This window comes from Triturus cristatus, chromosome 9 (assembly GCF_964204655.1).
Source record: "Triturus cristatus chromosome 9, aTriCri1.1, whole genome shotgun sequence".
Taxonomy (NCBI): Eukaryota; Metazoa; Chordata; class Amphibia; order Caudata; family Salamandridae; genus Triturus; species Triturus cristatus.
The window spans coordinates 881,801,894-881,816,685 of NC_140592.1; the positions used below are offsets into that span (position 1 = coordinate 881,801,894).

Below are 14,792 nucleotides of genomic sequence, written 5' to 3' on the forward strand. Positions count from 1 at the left end.
GATAAAACCCAGGATTTCATATTATAGCTGATTAGGTGCATCTAAAAATTTTGAAATGTTGAACTTGGTTGAAGATTTAGACAAATGAGGTATTAAAATTGGAAGTAAATTGGTGTGATGTGATTCACGTTTTATGCTAAGCATTTCCTCATTTATACACCCTTTACTTCCAAGCTTTCCATTTGTGGACAAAGATACTGATTTCTATGGACTTTACTCTTATATCTCCATTACAATTAATATGGATGTTGTAGGTTTTACGTAATCCATAGGGTTGGAATTATACTCACTGGTTAATGAAATTATGAAGTATTTCTCATTCAATATGATCATAACCTTAAGAAATAGTATAATAAAGGCCAACATTTTTTACATGAAGAGAAGGGGTCATGTTATAACTGAAGTCAAACACACATGTATATACTCAGGCACATACAAATGTATACACACACATACATACACACACTGGCATGCACATAAACATACAAGTTGTCAATAAAATTTACCTGGGGGCACCACAGTCTCCCGCTGCATGATTTTTGCTCCAGGGTCCTATATCCCACAAACTGTCACAAATGAAGCTTTTGCTTGTCCTGCCCTAGGACAGGAGCTACTGCCCCATCAGATGCCATGATAGGACGGGGGCGGGACCCCCCTGTCCATCCTGGCTTCTGCTAAGATATAGGGATGATGAGTGACAAACCCCGCCAAAGCTTCATTAGCAGACATGCTGCACTGTCAGAGGCTACTGGGGCAAATCAGCAATCTAACGTGAATGTGTGAGGTGTGGCTGAAAAGCCATTGCCTGACACAAGCACAATTCCAAAGGGACAGTGGAACCCCTTTTGCTGCTGGCATGATGTTGCACTTTAATTTGTAAACAAACAACTTTTTTCATTTAAAAATGTAACATCATGTCAGCAAGCTGTTTGAGATGTACACAAGCCTGGGCAATGTGCTGGTGGTTCTGTGCCATGCTCCCCCCGTGGACGAGCCATCACTGATAATGATCATAGTGAAGCAGTTTACTCATCTGATGGATGAGAACTAGAGGGTTCAACGTTTGGTCTCTAGTAAAATTCACAACCAACATTAGTGGTAGTAGATAAGAGACACACAACTTATTGCCACTCTTTGCTGTGATCGCTGTAGCACATTGTGAGCGGGTGTGAATGACAACGCAAGACGCAGCGTCTAGGTAGAGAGGGTTTTATTTGTAAAGTGTCTTTATAGTTCCTAGTAGCCAGAATGGGTGGGGTCCGACGGCCTGGTAATGTCCTTGAAGGCTGGTCTTCGGGTCCCGGGGAATGGCTCCTTCCGTCGTTTGACGTTGAAGACGGCTGTTCTGGGTCACGGGCGTGGAAGTCAGGGGATTCCCAGTAGCGATGACCCAACAAAGGGAGACACAAAGGAATAGGCTGGGGTCAGTAAGGTATTCAGTGTAAGTTACACTACAGGGACCCGGGGGTGAGGGAGACACTCCGGTGCGCAGGTGACAAACAAAGCCAAACGACCGATGTGAGAAGGGGAAAGGGTGCTCGTGAGGGGGGGGTATCGCGGTCAGTATGTACAGGCGAGGCGGAAAACAGCACTGATGTTATTTTCCTGCTCTCTCCCTCCTCCCGACCCAGCCCGTGAGACGCTCACGTAGCTGGGTCAGCCACGCTCCTCCGTGGGCGCAGCTCGGCGATGCGTGGGTCCGGAGTCCTCCCGTCTCCGACTTCTCCTCCTTCGACGTAGTCTCTCGCGTCTCCTCGCTTCTCCAGTGTCCGTAGTCCTTCTCCGATACTCCTCTCGCTTCCTCGTCTTTTGCTCCGGTGTACACACACCCTCTGACCTGTTCCTCCTGTGTTCTTATTGGTTGGTCGACCGCTTCGTCATCGGTGGGGGCGTGGTTGTCAGGGAGCGATCCCCAGTTAAAGGGGAAGATGTCTGTTGTTGTATTCCCCGTTATGGCAGGAGTCCACTCGTCTCCCTGCGAAGCATAAAAGACACTGTCCGTGATATTCCGAGCCTCCCACCAGTCCACCCCTTGTACACTGTCGTCCCCGCTCTCCTCGTGACACTCCTCCACCACCGGATTCTCCCGATCGGGGAGAGGAAATGTTCTGGATAGGTAGTCCGCACTAGCATTGTCTTTACCTTTCCAGTGTTTTAGGGTGAAGGAAAAGGGTTGGAGGGAGAGAAACTAAACGGAGAACCCTAGGATTGTTGGAGAGGTTGCGGCTCATCCACTGGAGGGGAGCATGGTCAGTGTATAGGAGGAATGGACGCCCCTCCAGGTAATAACGCAATTTATCTGTAGCCCACTTAATCGCCTGACACTCGCGTTCAATGGTCGGGTACCTCACCTCCCTCGGGAACAGCTTTCTGCTGATATAGACTATAGGATGTTCCACCCCCTCCTCCGACTCTTGTGACAAAACTGCACCCAACCCGTGATTCGAGGCATCTGTATGCAATATGAAGGGGCGAGAGAAGTCTGGGGAGGATAGCACTGGGCTAGAGGTAATGAGACGTTTTAGGGTGTGAAAGGCCTGTAACATCTGGTCGGTGGGATGGTGTAGGACCCGAAGAGGTACATTTTTAAGAAGGGTGTCAGTCAAGGGGTTTGCCACTTCCGAGAAGTTAGGGATAAAGCGCCGATAATAGCCAATTAACCCCAGGAACGCTCTCATCTCTTTTTTTGTGGAAGGGAAAGGGGTAGCAATGATGGCTTTTACTTTCTCCGTTTGCGGCTCTATAAGGCCGTGCCCAAGGACGTATCCCAAATAGTTCACTTTGTGAAAAGCCAGTCGGGATTTCTTGGCATTCACATGTAGCCCGGCTCTCCCTAAAGATCGAAAAATGGTGTGTAGGTGTTGGAGGTGGTTTTCCCAGTTTGGACTGAATACAACTATATCATCAAGGTAAGCTGATGAGAAGGACTGATGGTCTTGTAGGAGGTTGTTCATGAGTCTCTGGAATGTGGCCGGGGCGCCATGCAATCCAAAGAGCAGCACCGTAAATTCGAACAGCCCGTCTGGGGTCGAAAAAGCCGTCTTCTTTCTGTCTTCCTCGCGCAAGGGCACCTGCCAATACCCCTTGGTCAGGTCGATGGTGCTGATATAGCGGGCGTTCCCCAATTTCTCGATGAGTTCATCAATACGGGGAATGGGGTAGGCACCAAAGGATGATATACGGTTCAGCGCTCTGAAGTCCATACAGAACCGGATGCTTCCATCCGGCTTGGGCATCATCACTATAGGGGACGACCACTCGCTTTTAGATGGTCTGATCCCCCCTAGCTGCAGCATGTCCTGGACTTCGTGTTGTACAGCTTTCCTTTGAGCCTCGGGGATCCTGTATGGGCGTTGTTTGATTACTTTTCCCGGGGTCGTCTCGATGGTATGTTCAGCTAGGTGGGTCCTCCCGGGAAGGTCGGAAAATAGTGGAGCGTGTGCTTGTAGAACCTCCATCAGCTCTTTCCTCTCCTTTTGGCTTATCTCAGGGTTGATCGGAACTTGTTGCAATGTTGTCCCTTCTTTCTCCTTGGTAGGTAGGGTTAAGGAGGAGGTCTTCGGTGGGGGTCCTATCCATTTCTTTAACATGTTTATGTGATAAACCTGTGTCCGGCTGGGCGACAGTTGTAACTTGTAGGTCGTCTTCCCGATAGAGGAGATGACTCGATATGGCCCTTTCCATTCACTTTTGAACTTGTTCGTGGAGGACGGGAGTAAAACCAGGGCCCAGTCGTTCACTGTTAAGGTTCTCCATTTTTTTCCTCGGTTATAATAATGGGCCTGTTTTTCTTGATTCTTCACTAGGTTTGAGTAGACCAGATCCCGTAGTTTTCCTATTTTCGTTTTTAAGGTCTGCGTATAATCCAACATCTCTCTGGTATCCAGGGCTTCTTCCTTCTCCCACGCCTCCTTGGTCATCTCCAAGAGGCTACGTGGTTGGCGCCCATACAACAGTTCAAAGGCCGTACATCTAAGACTGCTCTGCACCTGGCTTCGGATAACGTATAAGGCTAACGGGAATAGTCGGTCCCACTCTGTCCCTTCAACCTCCAACATCTTCTTGAGCGTGTTTTTCAGTGTGCCATTGTATCGCTCTACCAAGCCGTCCGTTTGCGGATGGTACACTGACGTTCGGATGTGATGGAGATCCAAGAGGCGACAAACCTCTTTCATGAGTCTAGAGACGAATGGCGTCCCCTGATCTGTTAGTATTTGTTTGGGGAATCCCACCCCGGAAAACAGCTCCAGGAAGCAATCCGCTATATTACGGGTGGTGGGAGTCCGAAGGGGAAAAGCCTCGGGGAAGCGAGTGGCATAATCGACTATTACTAGTATGTATAGGTGTCCTTTCTTGGTCCAGGGGAAAGGCCCTATTAGGTCCATCCCTACCCTCTCAAATGGAGTCCCTATCACGGGTAAGGGCTGTAAGGGTACTCCAGGTGGCCTGTGAGTGTTCCTTTTCTGGCAGATTATACATGCTTGACAATGGGTTTTTATGTCTTGGTATATCCCAGGCCAGTAAAAATGTCGTAGTATTGTTTGGGTTGTTTTTTCTGTCCCTGTGTGTCCAGCCATGATGTGGGAATGGGAAAAGAACATTATTTGTTCCCTGAATGACTTGGGAACTAGCAACTGGTGAGGGTCCGAAGGGGACGCTTGTCTATATAGGAGTTCTTCCTTAATGAGAAACCTGGGGTACGCCTGGGAGTCGGGATCAGGGGAGCTGTGAGCTTGTTCCCAAGCATTGTACAGGGTGGCGTCATTGGCTTGAGCGAACCTGAAGCTACGGTCCGTAAGCCAGGGTTCTGGGGTTAGTAGGGCAGAAGTAGGAAGTGATGGTTCCTCCCTGGTGGGACTCCCTCCCGTGGCTTGTTCAATACTCGTTTGAACAAGTCCAAAAATTCCGGGTTATCTGTACCGATAATGAGGTCCTCCGGAAGGTTGTCTAAGACCCCTACCCTTATGTGTGTCCTGACCCCCCTCCCGGCATGTAGGATTGGAATAACTGCTACTGGGTACGGTTTCACGTCTCCGTGGACACACCTGATGTGTACGGAGTCCTCGGGGACTATTTGGTCTAGTGACACCCACAACCCCTGGATCACCGATTGCTTAAACCTTGAGTCTTAAAGGGCTTTCAGGGTTTTACCGTTTACCTGCACATTCACATGAAACGCCGTCCCCATCTCCTCGGTATACAGAATGGACTTGGGTTTATAACCCACTTCCATAGGTTCTTCCGTTGGTCTCTTTTTGTGGCAAACTCTGGCGATATGGCCCCACTTCCCACACTCAAAGCACTGGGGACCCTTCAGGCCAGGTACGTCAAGCCGCATCTGTCGGGGTTTTATCGGCTCCGGAGGCTTGGTTCTCTTCTCGGCTCGATAGGGGAGGTTGCGTGGCTTCTCCCCCTCCCAACCGTATCCCTTTGGTTGCGCCCGGGAAAAGGTGGTGGCCATCTCAACCGCTTGTTGTACCGTCAGGTGGCTATGCTGTCTCAACCACCTCTGCGTATGATAGGGTAAGGCTTCAAGATATTGCTCCAGGTAGATCTTTTCCATGATTTCTTCCTTGGAGCTTATACCGGGAGTCAACCATTTGTCGGCCACCATCTTTAGCCTGAAGAATAGCGTTTTAGGATTCTCCCCAGGTCCTCCTTTCTCCTTCCTGAACCTTACTCTATACGCCTGCATCCAGGCTCAAATGGTCCAGAATCAGGCCTTTAATGGTCCCATAGGGTGTGTCTCCAGTGGCATTAGCCACCTGATAGGCGGACTGCGCTTCCCCAACCAGGAGCGGGGCCAGAAAGAAGGGCCATTTCTCCAGGGGCCAACTGCAGGCCCTAGCCACCCTCTCGAAGTTTGTGAGAAAGGCGTCTGGGTCCTCTCCTGGGATATATTTCTGCAATGACAGTCCCGCGGGAGTGGGATGACCGGAACTCCTGGCGTCTCGCAAAGGGGTGGCTAGGGGGTCCGTAACAACTTTCTGTAGTCCTTCCAGTTGGGCAGCAATCGTGTCTTTAAACACTTCCCGGTCCGCGCTTGCGGAGGCCATCTGTCGCTCGACTGCCCAGTCGAGCTTCTCCTGCCCTTTAATGATATGCTAAATCAAGGCATCCATCTTTACGTTGCAGATGGGAGGGCCGCTGCCCGCATTCTCCACCACTGTGAGCGGGTGTGAATGACAACGCAAGACGCAGCGTCTAGGTAGAGAGGGTTTTATTTGTAAAGTGTCTTTATAGTTCCTAGTAGCCAGAATGGGTGGGGTCCGACGGCCTGGTAATGTCCTCGAAGGCTGGTCTTCGGGTGCCGGGGAATGGCTCCTTCCGTCGTCCGACGTTGAAGACGGCTGTTCTGGGTCACGGGCGTGGAAGTCAGGGTATTCCCAGTAGCGATGACCCAACAAAGGGAGACACAAAGGAATAGGCTGGGGTCAGTAAGATATTCAGTGTAAGTTACACTACAGGGACCCGGGGTGAGGGAGACACTCCGGTGCGCAGGTGACAAACAAAGCCAAACGACCGATGTGAGAAGGGGAAAGGGTGCTCGTGAGGGGGGGTATCACGGTCAGTATGTACAGGCGAGGCGGAAAACAGCACTGATGTTATTTTCCCGCTGTCTCCCTCCTCCCGACCCAGCCCGTGAGACGCTCACGTACCTGGGTCAGCCACGCTCCTCCGTGGGCGCGGCGCGGCGATGCGTGGGTGCGGAGTCCTCCCGTCTCCGACTTCTTCTCCTTCAATGTAGTCTCTCACGTCTCCTCGCTTCTCCAGTGTCCGTAGTCCTTCTCCGATACTCCTCTCGCTTCCTCGTCTCTTGCTCCGGTGTACACACACCCTCTGACCTGTTCCTCCTGTGTTCTTATTGGTTGGTCGACCGCTTCGTCATCGGTGGGGGCGTGGTTGTCAGTGAGCGATCCCCAGTTAAAGGGGAAGATGTCTGTTGTTGTATTCCCCGTTATGGCAGGAGTCCACTCGTCTCCCTGCGAAGCATAAAAGACACTGTCCGTGATATTCCGAGCCTCCCACCAGCCCACCCCTTGTACACTGTCGTCCCCGCTCTCCTCGTGACACACATATACTGTGATAGACAAAGCAGTGAAGAATGGTTGTTTGCCATTTGTGAATATCAAGCTGTTTGTACACGAACAATAGAAGGTTCTATTTTCTTTTTAATGATTCTGTTTTGTCATACACTGTGAACCTTTCTTTACCTCTCCCTTTGCTATCGTCTCCTTTTCTTCTGCCAAATGGATTAACAGTACAACATTATTTTTAAGTGATTTATTTGGTCTTAACTGCGGTTTGTGAACACTTAAGTGAGGATCAAAAATAATACAGATAACTTTTTTAAAAGAAAAAATCCCTCCTCCCCTATGTTCACTTTCACCCCTTTTTCAGGTGACTTTCCTGCCTTTCTCTTGAATGTATATAATATAGTGTGGGGCTTGGTCAGGGATTGTGATTTTCCATGTTGTTTTTATTTATACTTATATTGTGAATGTGCTTTTAATTATTAAGATAATACCAGTAGAGGTCTTGCCCTGTTACATATATTTAGTAGAAAGAATATAGAGAGGCTGGTTCATATCATGTCATTAAAAAATTGGGAAGGTAATTGGTATGGTGAAAGAATGGCATTGCATTGGACCTCTCTGCAGCATTTTACAAGGTCTGACACCACATCATGCAGACTTTTTCTTACATAAATCTAAGGATTCACTGAGATCTTGTCCACCACTAAGATGGCAGCCACATACGCCTCTTTTCAGAAGCCATGTTTCAATTCTAGAGTACTGCATGAAGAAGCATCTTAGTGCAGACAGTCTAACAATACAGGACAATGTCATATTTTGCAGTGACTGCTTCAATACTTGCATTCCGATCCAGTACACTCATGCACCTCCTTGAACACATTTGTTTTGTTTTTCCATCACTCTGGGATTTGCTTTGATTTTTAGATGATATTCTTGGTTTTTCTGCATCATCTACAAAATTCTACTGAACCCGACTTTGCTTCTCTGATTTCTTCTGACTTATGCAATTACCTGGAGCTACATACCCAATTTCCTTTATGATTACCTTGGACTTCTAAACTGCACCTCTGTCCATTCATTTTCCGCTTCCTCCAAATCATCTGATTTGTACATTATAGTGGACTTTGTTTGTGTGCCCCTCTAATAAACAGCAATATTTTTGCTCAATGCTAGATTGCCTATATACCAGTATGGAAGGTTAGATTAATTCCATAGGGGAGCTAGCACTCCTCTCTTACTATTCCCTTCCGGTTTCCCCATTTATCCCAAATGGGATTGCTCTTATTTAATTAACATTCAGCTTGTAACTGCTGAAGGAATGTGATTAGCAGTACATCATGATCCTGAGCAGGCACGAACCTGATGATCACTCCAAAAAGGCAGTCATAGTGATTTGTTGTTGAAATGACCAACAGTTTGAGGGCCCAGCCCATAGTCCTGCTCAATGGGTGGCTAAAAAGTAATGCAAGTGGAGAGGTGTAATATCCATTAAAATAAAAATATTGCAAAAAGAAGGTAAATAATTGCTATTCGTATCCTCTTGGATTTGGTGATACTGACAATCACATTGTCTGTCTTTTTCCAAAATGAACAGTCATCACTTTTCTATCATTTAGTAATGCTTTACATTCCAAGAAATACGAGTTTTCATGTGTTCATAGCCCAGCATTAAAAAGGACTGTTACCTTTGCAATGATATCAAGGATCAGCCTGCCCATTATATCATGCATTTTTACTTCTTTATGTCCGTCTGCTTTTTCTGCAAGTACCTCCATTAGTTCCTCAGCTTTTTCATTAAATGGCCCCATTAAATTCATAAGGTAGCTGTATGTAAAATAATACAGATATAAGTTATTATAATGGCTTTTGATCTCATTAATAAGTATACAGTGTGCATTTTAAATATGAATACATTAAGGAAACTATGCTGATGGTTGTATGTTGAATCTCAAGTAGAAAAGAACTTCCTTTGGTGGAAAATTGAAATAAAGATTGAATCTTTAGACTATCAACAAGAAGTATAGCCCATGTGTTAGAACTTACACAAAATTAGGTTGGATCATACAATAATTGGATATTAAAAATTGTTTTATTAAAACCCTAAACAATCATCTTAATTAAAAATAGACATGTGGCTGTCTATACTTATATAACAAATTCATATACCATAAACACATATATTACACATTCATTAAATGTAAACGTATTTCATTTAAGTCAATGTTTCGTGGAAATGTGATAGAATCAACAAGAAAGAAGAAAAGAAAAAAAAAATTCTAACAGATTCAATACGTTGGCAAAACAATCAACAGAGAGACAAGAACAGACAGTACATTTTGGCATTAGTTGTCACATCCGGGTTAAACACTTGCTTGGCTAATCCTAGATACACTTTACTAATTTTATATCTATAGGATAAGCTGTTCCACGGATTATGCAAAGTACAGCGTCGACGCGTTTCGATTGTTCTATTTAATATTCCATCTTTATCAAGACCAACAGATATACGTCTCTCATTTTATGGGCACTGATTGGTTACCGTTTACGTTTCAATCCTGTAGGTAAATATAGTATATTAGTTTATATTGAGTTTGGCAATGAATCATTTTCATCTCTCTCTCTCTTCCTAGTCACGAGCGCCATCTTGGATCGGTCTAGATCCTAAACTTTGAGCGCCATCTTGCAACGTGCATTTACGCTCTCAGACGGGGAGACTATAAAACACAGAGTCATGCAAGCGCGCAGCTGTTCTTGACATTACGCTTAGCCTCAGCCGCAGGAGTCAGTTGTAACGGGGCCACTATCTGTTCCATGGGTACTTGCTGCTGCTTACTCAGGGACATTTGCTGATACTAATATTTTCCTTCGTTGCTGCTAGTTCACTGACCGGATTTCGGTCTTTTACTGTGTTTATTGTGTCTTTTACTGTGTTTACTGTGTTTTTATCTGCACTCTGAACCGCATACCCTCATTTAAAATCAGAATTCACTCACCTGCCGCTTGAGCAGGATCCTTCTCTCTCTCTCTTCCTAGTCACGAGCGCCATCTTGGATCGGTCTAGATCCTAAACTTTGAGCGCCATCTTGGATCGCTCTAAATCCTAAACTTTGAGCGCCATCTTGCAACGTGCATTTACGCTCTCAGACGGAGAGACTAGAAAACACAGAGTCATGCAAGCGCGCAGCGCGCGTGCACAGCGGGCCCGCCACAGGCGCGCCGGAGGCGCTCCAGAGGCAAGCCCGTCTGCGCCCGTCCGCGACCGGACTCGGCCCAGGGCCATAACTTCTGGCCCTCCACTATGCTATTCTTCCCTGCAACTAAGACAGTTGAACCCTGGCCATTCCGACCGACATTGCATTACTCGGCCTCTCTCCACTGCAGTGGGCGTTACCCCCACCCCTTGCCCTGGGTGTCAATACCAACTTCCTCAACCTCGTCTTCCTGGCTCCTAAGCCTTAGAACCCCCTAGCAATATACCTTTTCATGAATTGCATATCACTCAGCCCCATGGTTATCGAGCAGCGCTCATTAATACGCGCTCCCTTCCCTGTCACAGCTTACAGATCAGCGAGTTTATTCTCGCCCATGATCTTGACTTCCTTTTTGCCACTGAAACCTGGGGAGATGCTGGTTCAGGACCGGACTTTTGTCTGGCAACCCCTGAGGGCTATAGTGTCGCTAGGCATGATAGACATATAGGAAGAGGTGGCGGACTTGCTATCATCTACAAGAATCTCTATCGCACTACACTCGATCCCATACAGTCCATTAACTGTAAAGCAGCCACCTTTGCTATTAATATTAATCACAAACAAACCCTCAAGGGAATTTTGCTATACCGACCTCCTGGGCCCCGAAATTCTTTCCTTGCCACACTCTCTGATTTTAATGATCTTATCATAAGTTCGCCGGAATACATGATCTTAGGAGATTTTAACTTCCCTCTGGAAGAACAGGGCAACCACGAAACCACTCAACTCACTGATGATCTCCTAACCTTAGGACTTCAACAATTGGTGAAGGGAACTACACACCAGGCGGGGCACATACTAGATGGTCTGTTTACCAATAACTCAGACATCTTTGTACAGGATATTCTTCCTCTCACCTGGTCAGATCACAGGCCCATTATCTTTGGGATCCATACACGGCACGCTAACCCTCCCCATTCCAGGCCATGAACTAGGTTAGGGACCCGTGCTTGGAAAAATGCGGATATCCATCAGATGGCAGATATCCTGACACTATCCTTTCCTATGGGGATAGCCAATCCTGTCTTCTCAGCCTCCGACTTCCAAGACTGGATTCGGAATGCTGCTGATCAGGTGGCGCCGGAGAAGTTTATGCGATCTAACAGATTATCCCCTTCGGCGGTTTGGTATACCGAAGAGCTTAGGCTCCACCGACAACATTGCAGGAACTTAGAAAGGCACTGGAGGAAATTCTACTGCCCCATAGCCAAGCATTCCTACAAAGACGCCCTGACAATATACAAAAAGGCTATCATTGCCCGAAAAAGTGCATTTTTCTCGGCTCAAATCGAGAATGCCAGCAACTCTGCTAGAGAACTGTTTTCAGTGGTCACCACTCTGTCCACCCCCTCTACGGGACCTGGGGTCGAACCCTCTCAGTCTCTCTGTAATGCTCTGTCCAGCTTTTTCACCACTAAGGTAGCAGATATATACTCATCCTTTGCAGGGAATGCAGATACAAGATCCAGAGTCTGCAGTGGTGTAGAACCTGCCACCGATCATGATCCCTTCTCTTCCTTTGCTCCCATTACGCAAGATCAAATCAGCAGACTTATCTTTACTACCAAGTCTGGCTCCCCCTTAGACCCCTGCCCTCCTTCAGTGATGGCTAACCTTAGCGAGGTGATCTCTTATCCACTTATGAAAATCTGTGACACCGCATTTCAAACTGGTCACTATCCAGATCTTTGGAAGAAGGCCGTGATCAAACCTCTCCTGAAGAAACCCTCCCTGGACCCCACAGCTCTGGCCAGCTATAGACCAATAGCGTGTCTCCCCTTTCCTGCCAAAATATGCGAATCTCTGATGAATAAACAACTCTCAGAGTTCATCGATACTCACCAACTTCTTGACGAAACGCAGTTTGGCTTTAGGAAAGGTCATGGAACTGAGACCGCTTTAATAAAAGCTTCAGATGAGATTAGAGCCATTATGGACCAGGGAGGTGCGGCTGTCCTGATTCTGCTGGATTTGTCCGCAGCCTTTGACACGGTCGACCATGATATTCTGGTCGACCGTGTCACAGCCCTGGGGATAAACGGTATGGCTAGAAATCTCATCTCATCTTTTCTTGCCTACCGTACCCAGACAGTGAAGTTGGGTAACTTCTATTCCCCTGTCTCTGCACTCCCCTGTGGAGTCCCACAGGGCTCCTCGCTAAGTCCAACGCTATTTAATATCTATGTAGCAGACTTAGCGAGGGTAATAAAGGCCCATGGGCTGCGACTTACATCCTATGCAGATGACACCCAACTGGTTCTGGCAATACACAAGGACGGCCCAGCGGTGGCAGCTAATTTCCAAAGCGCCATGCTTGCTGTCAGTACCTGGATGTCCTCCAACTGTCCGAGGCTTAACTCGGACAAAACCGAGGTCATGACCTTTGGTAATCTCTCCCCGGTTTGGTCTTCTGCCTGGTGGCCTGACCAGCTGGGCTCTCCTCCTGTCCCAGTTGATAAGGCCAGAAACCTGGGAGTCATTTTTGACAGCAAGCTGTCATTCAACCTTCATGTCAACAAGGTTGTGTCATCTGCGTTCTTTATTTTAAAGAAAATTAGGAAAATACTGCCTTACCTTCCCACCTCAGCTGGGAAGACCCTGGTCTCTACCCTAGTGTTTTCCAAAATCGATTATGGGAACGCCCTCTTCCTTAATACTCAGAAACTCGTTCTATCTAAGTTGCAGTCCATACAAAATGCTGCTGCAAGAATTCTTCTTGACATCCCCCGCCGCCAGCCAACTACTCCAGCCATTCGTCACCTGCATTGGCTAAGAGTGGAGGGCCGCATTAAATTCAAGGCCCTCTGCATTGCCTATAAGGCAGTGCATGGCGTCGGTCCAAAGTTTCTGATTGAAGCATTCCAGTTGTATAGCCCCAAGAGACAGCTGAGATCCGCCAACTCCTGCCTGCTTCCGTTACCTCGCACGAGAACGGCAACCTGGGGAGACAGGCGCTTCCTGGTTGCCACACCTAAACTCTGGAACCTTTTGCCACTCACCATAAAAACTGCCCCCAATTTGATAAGCTTTCGTAGGCTCTTAAAGACATGGCTGTTCAATCAGTAATCCTGCGGCTTGGTCTCTCGTTTTTGTCACATGCGCCGAGACACCTTCGGGTATTTGTTTGCGCAATAAAAATCGCGAAATAAATAAATAAATATTAACCTTTCTATGTTAAATACCAATTATAGGTCCATCCATTGTACTTTTCTTTTTTTTGATGATGTACAATTCACCCAGTAATTTAGCCATATTAGAAGAGTATTAACTTTAACATTGCACTTTGGGGCGTGGCTTCGGCAGCCACGATGGCGGACATGAATTGCTGAGGCTCCCATCTCGGGCGCCTATATCGATGTCCAGAGTGCGTCGCCGGGACTGCTAGCCGGCCACAGATCCGGCGGAACCTACATAGCTGAGGATGCGGTGCCAGCGGAGACTCGCAGACACCGGAGAGATCAATTCCGGACGGAGCCGGGAAGCGGGGAGCCTCCTGCGCCGTGACACCTAAGATGGCGCCAGCGGCTCGGTGAACGGCCTGCCGACGATACGGGGACACAGCGGCGGGTGTGAGAGAGCCGCGCCTGCCCGCAGTGGAGCCCAGACCCCTCGGACCACGGAAACTCAGCTGTGGTGCGGGGGCGAGTCGGCCCCCTTGTGCAAGTGGTCATCACACGGGGATCGCCTCAGCCATGGGGAAACCAAGGTCCACGCAACAGTGTGCTGTGCCGGAGACTACTCCGGAAAAGATGCCAAAAACCTCTACTTGGTCCCCCAATACCGCGCCCTCGTCGGATCTCTCCATCTCGGACAAACTAGATAAAGTCCTTGCAGCTATTGAACTCTCCCGGATCTCGATCGAGGAACGGCTCGGCACGTTGACGACGGAAGTTAATCTGCTCCGGGATGATCACCGCAAGCTGGCGGATCGGGTACGTGCGGAGGAACGGACATTGGAGGAAACACAGCCCGCACTGAAAGAGCAACAGTCGACAATCCAGGGCATCCTCACTCGCTTGACTGCAGTGGAGGAAAGGGCACAGGACTTAGAAGGCCGCTCGAGATGCTGCAATATTCGGGTGGTGGGGCTGCCGGAGGGGATCGAAGGAACAAACCCCATAGACTATATGGACACTTGGATTAAATCCTTTACCCCAGTGGCGGACCGTACTGCGTTTTTCTCGATCGAACAAGCCCACAGGGTGCCGGGTGCCGGCCTGGAAACCCATTCCTGGAGCGCCCCCTCGACCACTGCTCGCTAAATTCCTGCACTTTCGAGATCGAGACACGGTGCTCCGAGCGGCACGGCAGGCGGCGCCACTCCGAATAGAGGACAAGCAGGTAATGATTTTCCCAGACTACGCTCGAACGGTGCAACAGCAGCGATCCACTTTTCTGGACGTAAAGCGGAAACTGCAGGACAACAACATGCAGTACGCCTCACTTTATCCAGCTCGCCTCAAGGTTCTCTACAAGGGCTCTTCAGTCTTTTTCACGACTGCCG

At 48.1% G+C, this 14,792-nt stretch overlaps 1 protein-coding gene across 1 annotated transcript in view; it reads right to left on the reverse strand.

Annotated features, from left to right (window-relative positions):
- The window catches only part of LOC146799011 (cholesterol 24-hydroxylase-like), a 475,198-nt gene that overhangs the window by 279,555 nt on the left and 180,851 nt on the right, over window positions 1-14,792 (reverse strand). The window contains exon 6 of the mRNA XM_085626406.1: window positions 8,723-8,861. Within this exon, the coding sequence (XP_085482532.1) occupies window positions 8,723-8,861 (139 nt within the window). The remainder of the gene's footprint in view (window positions 1-8,722; window positions 8,862-14,792) is intronic.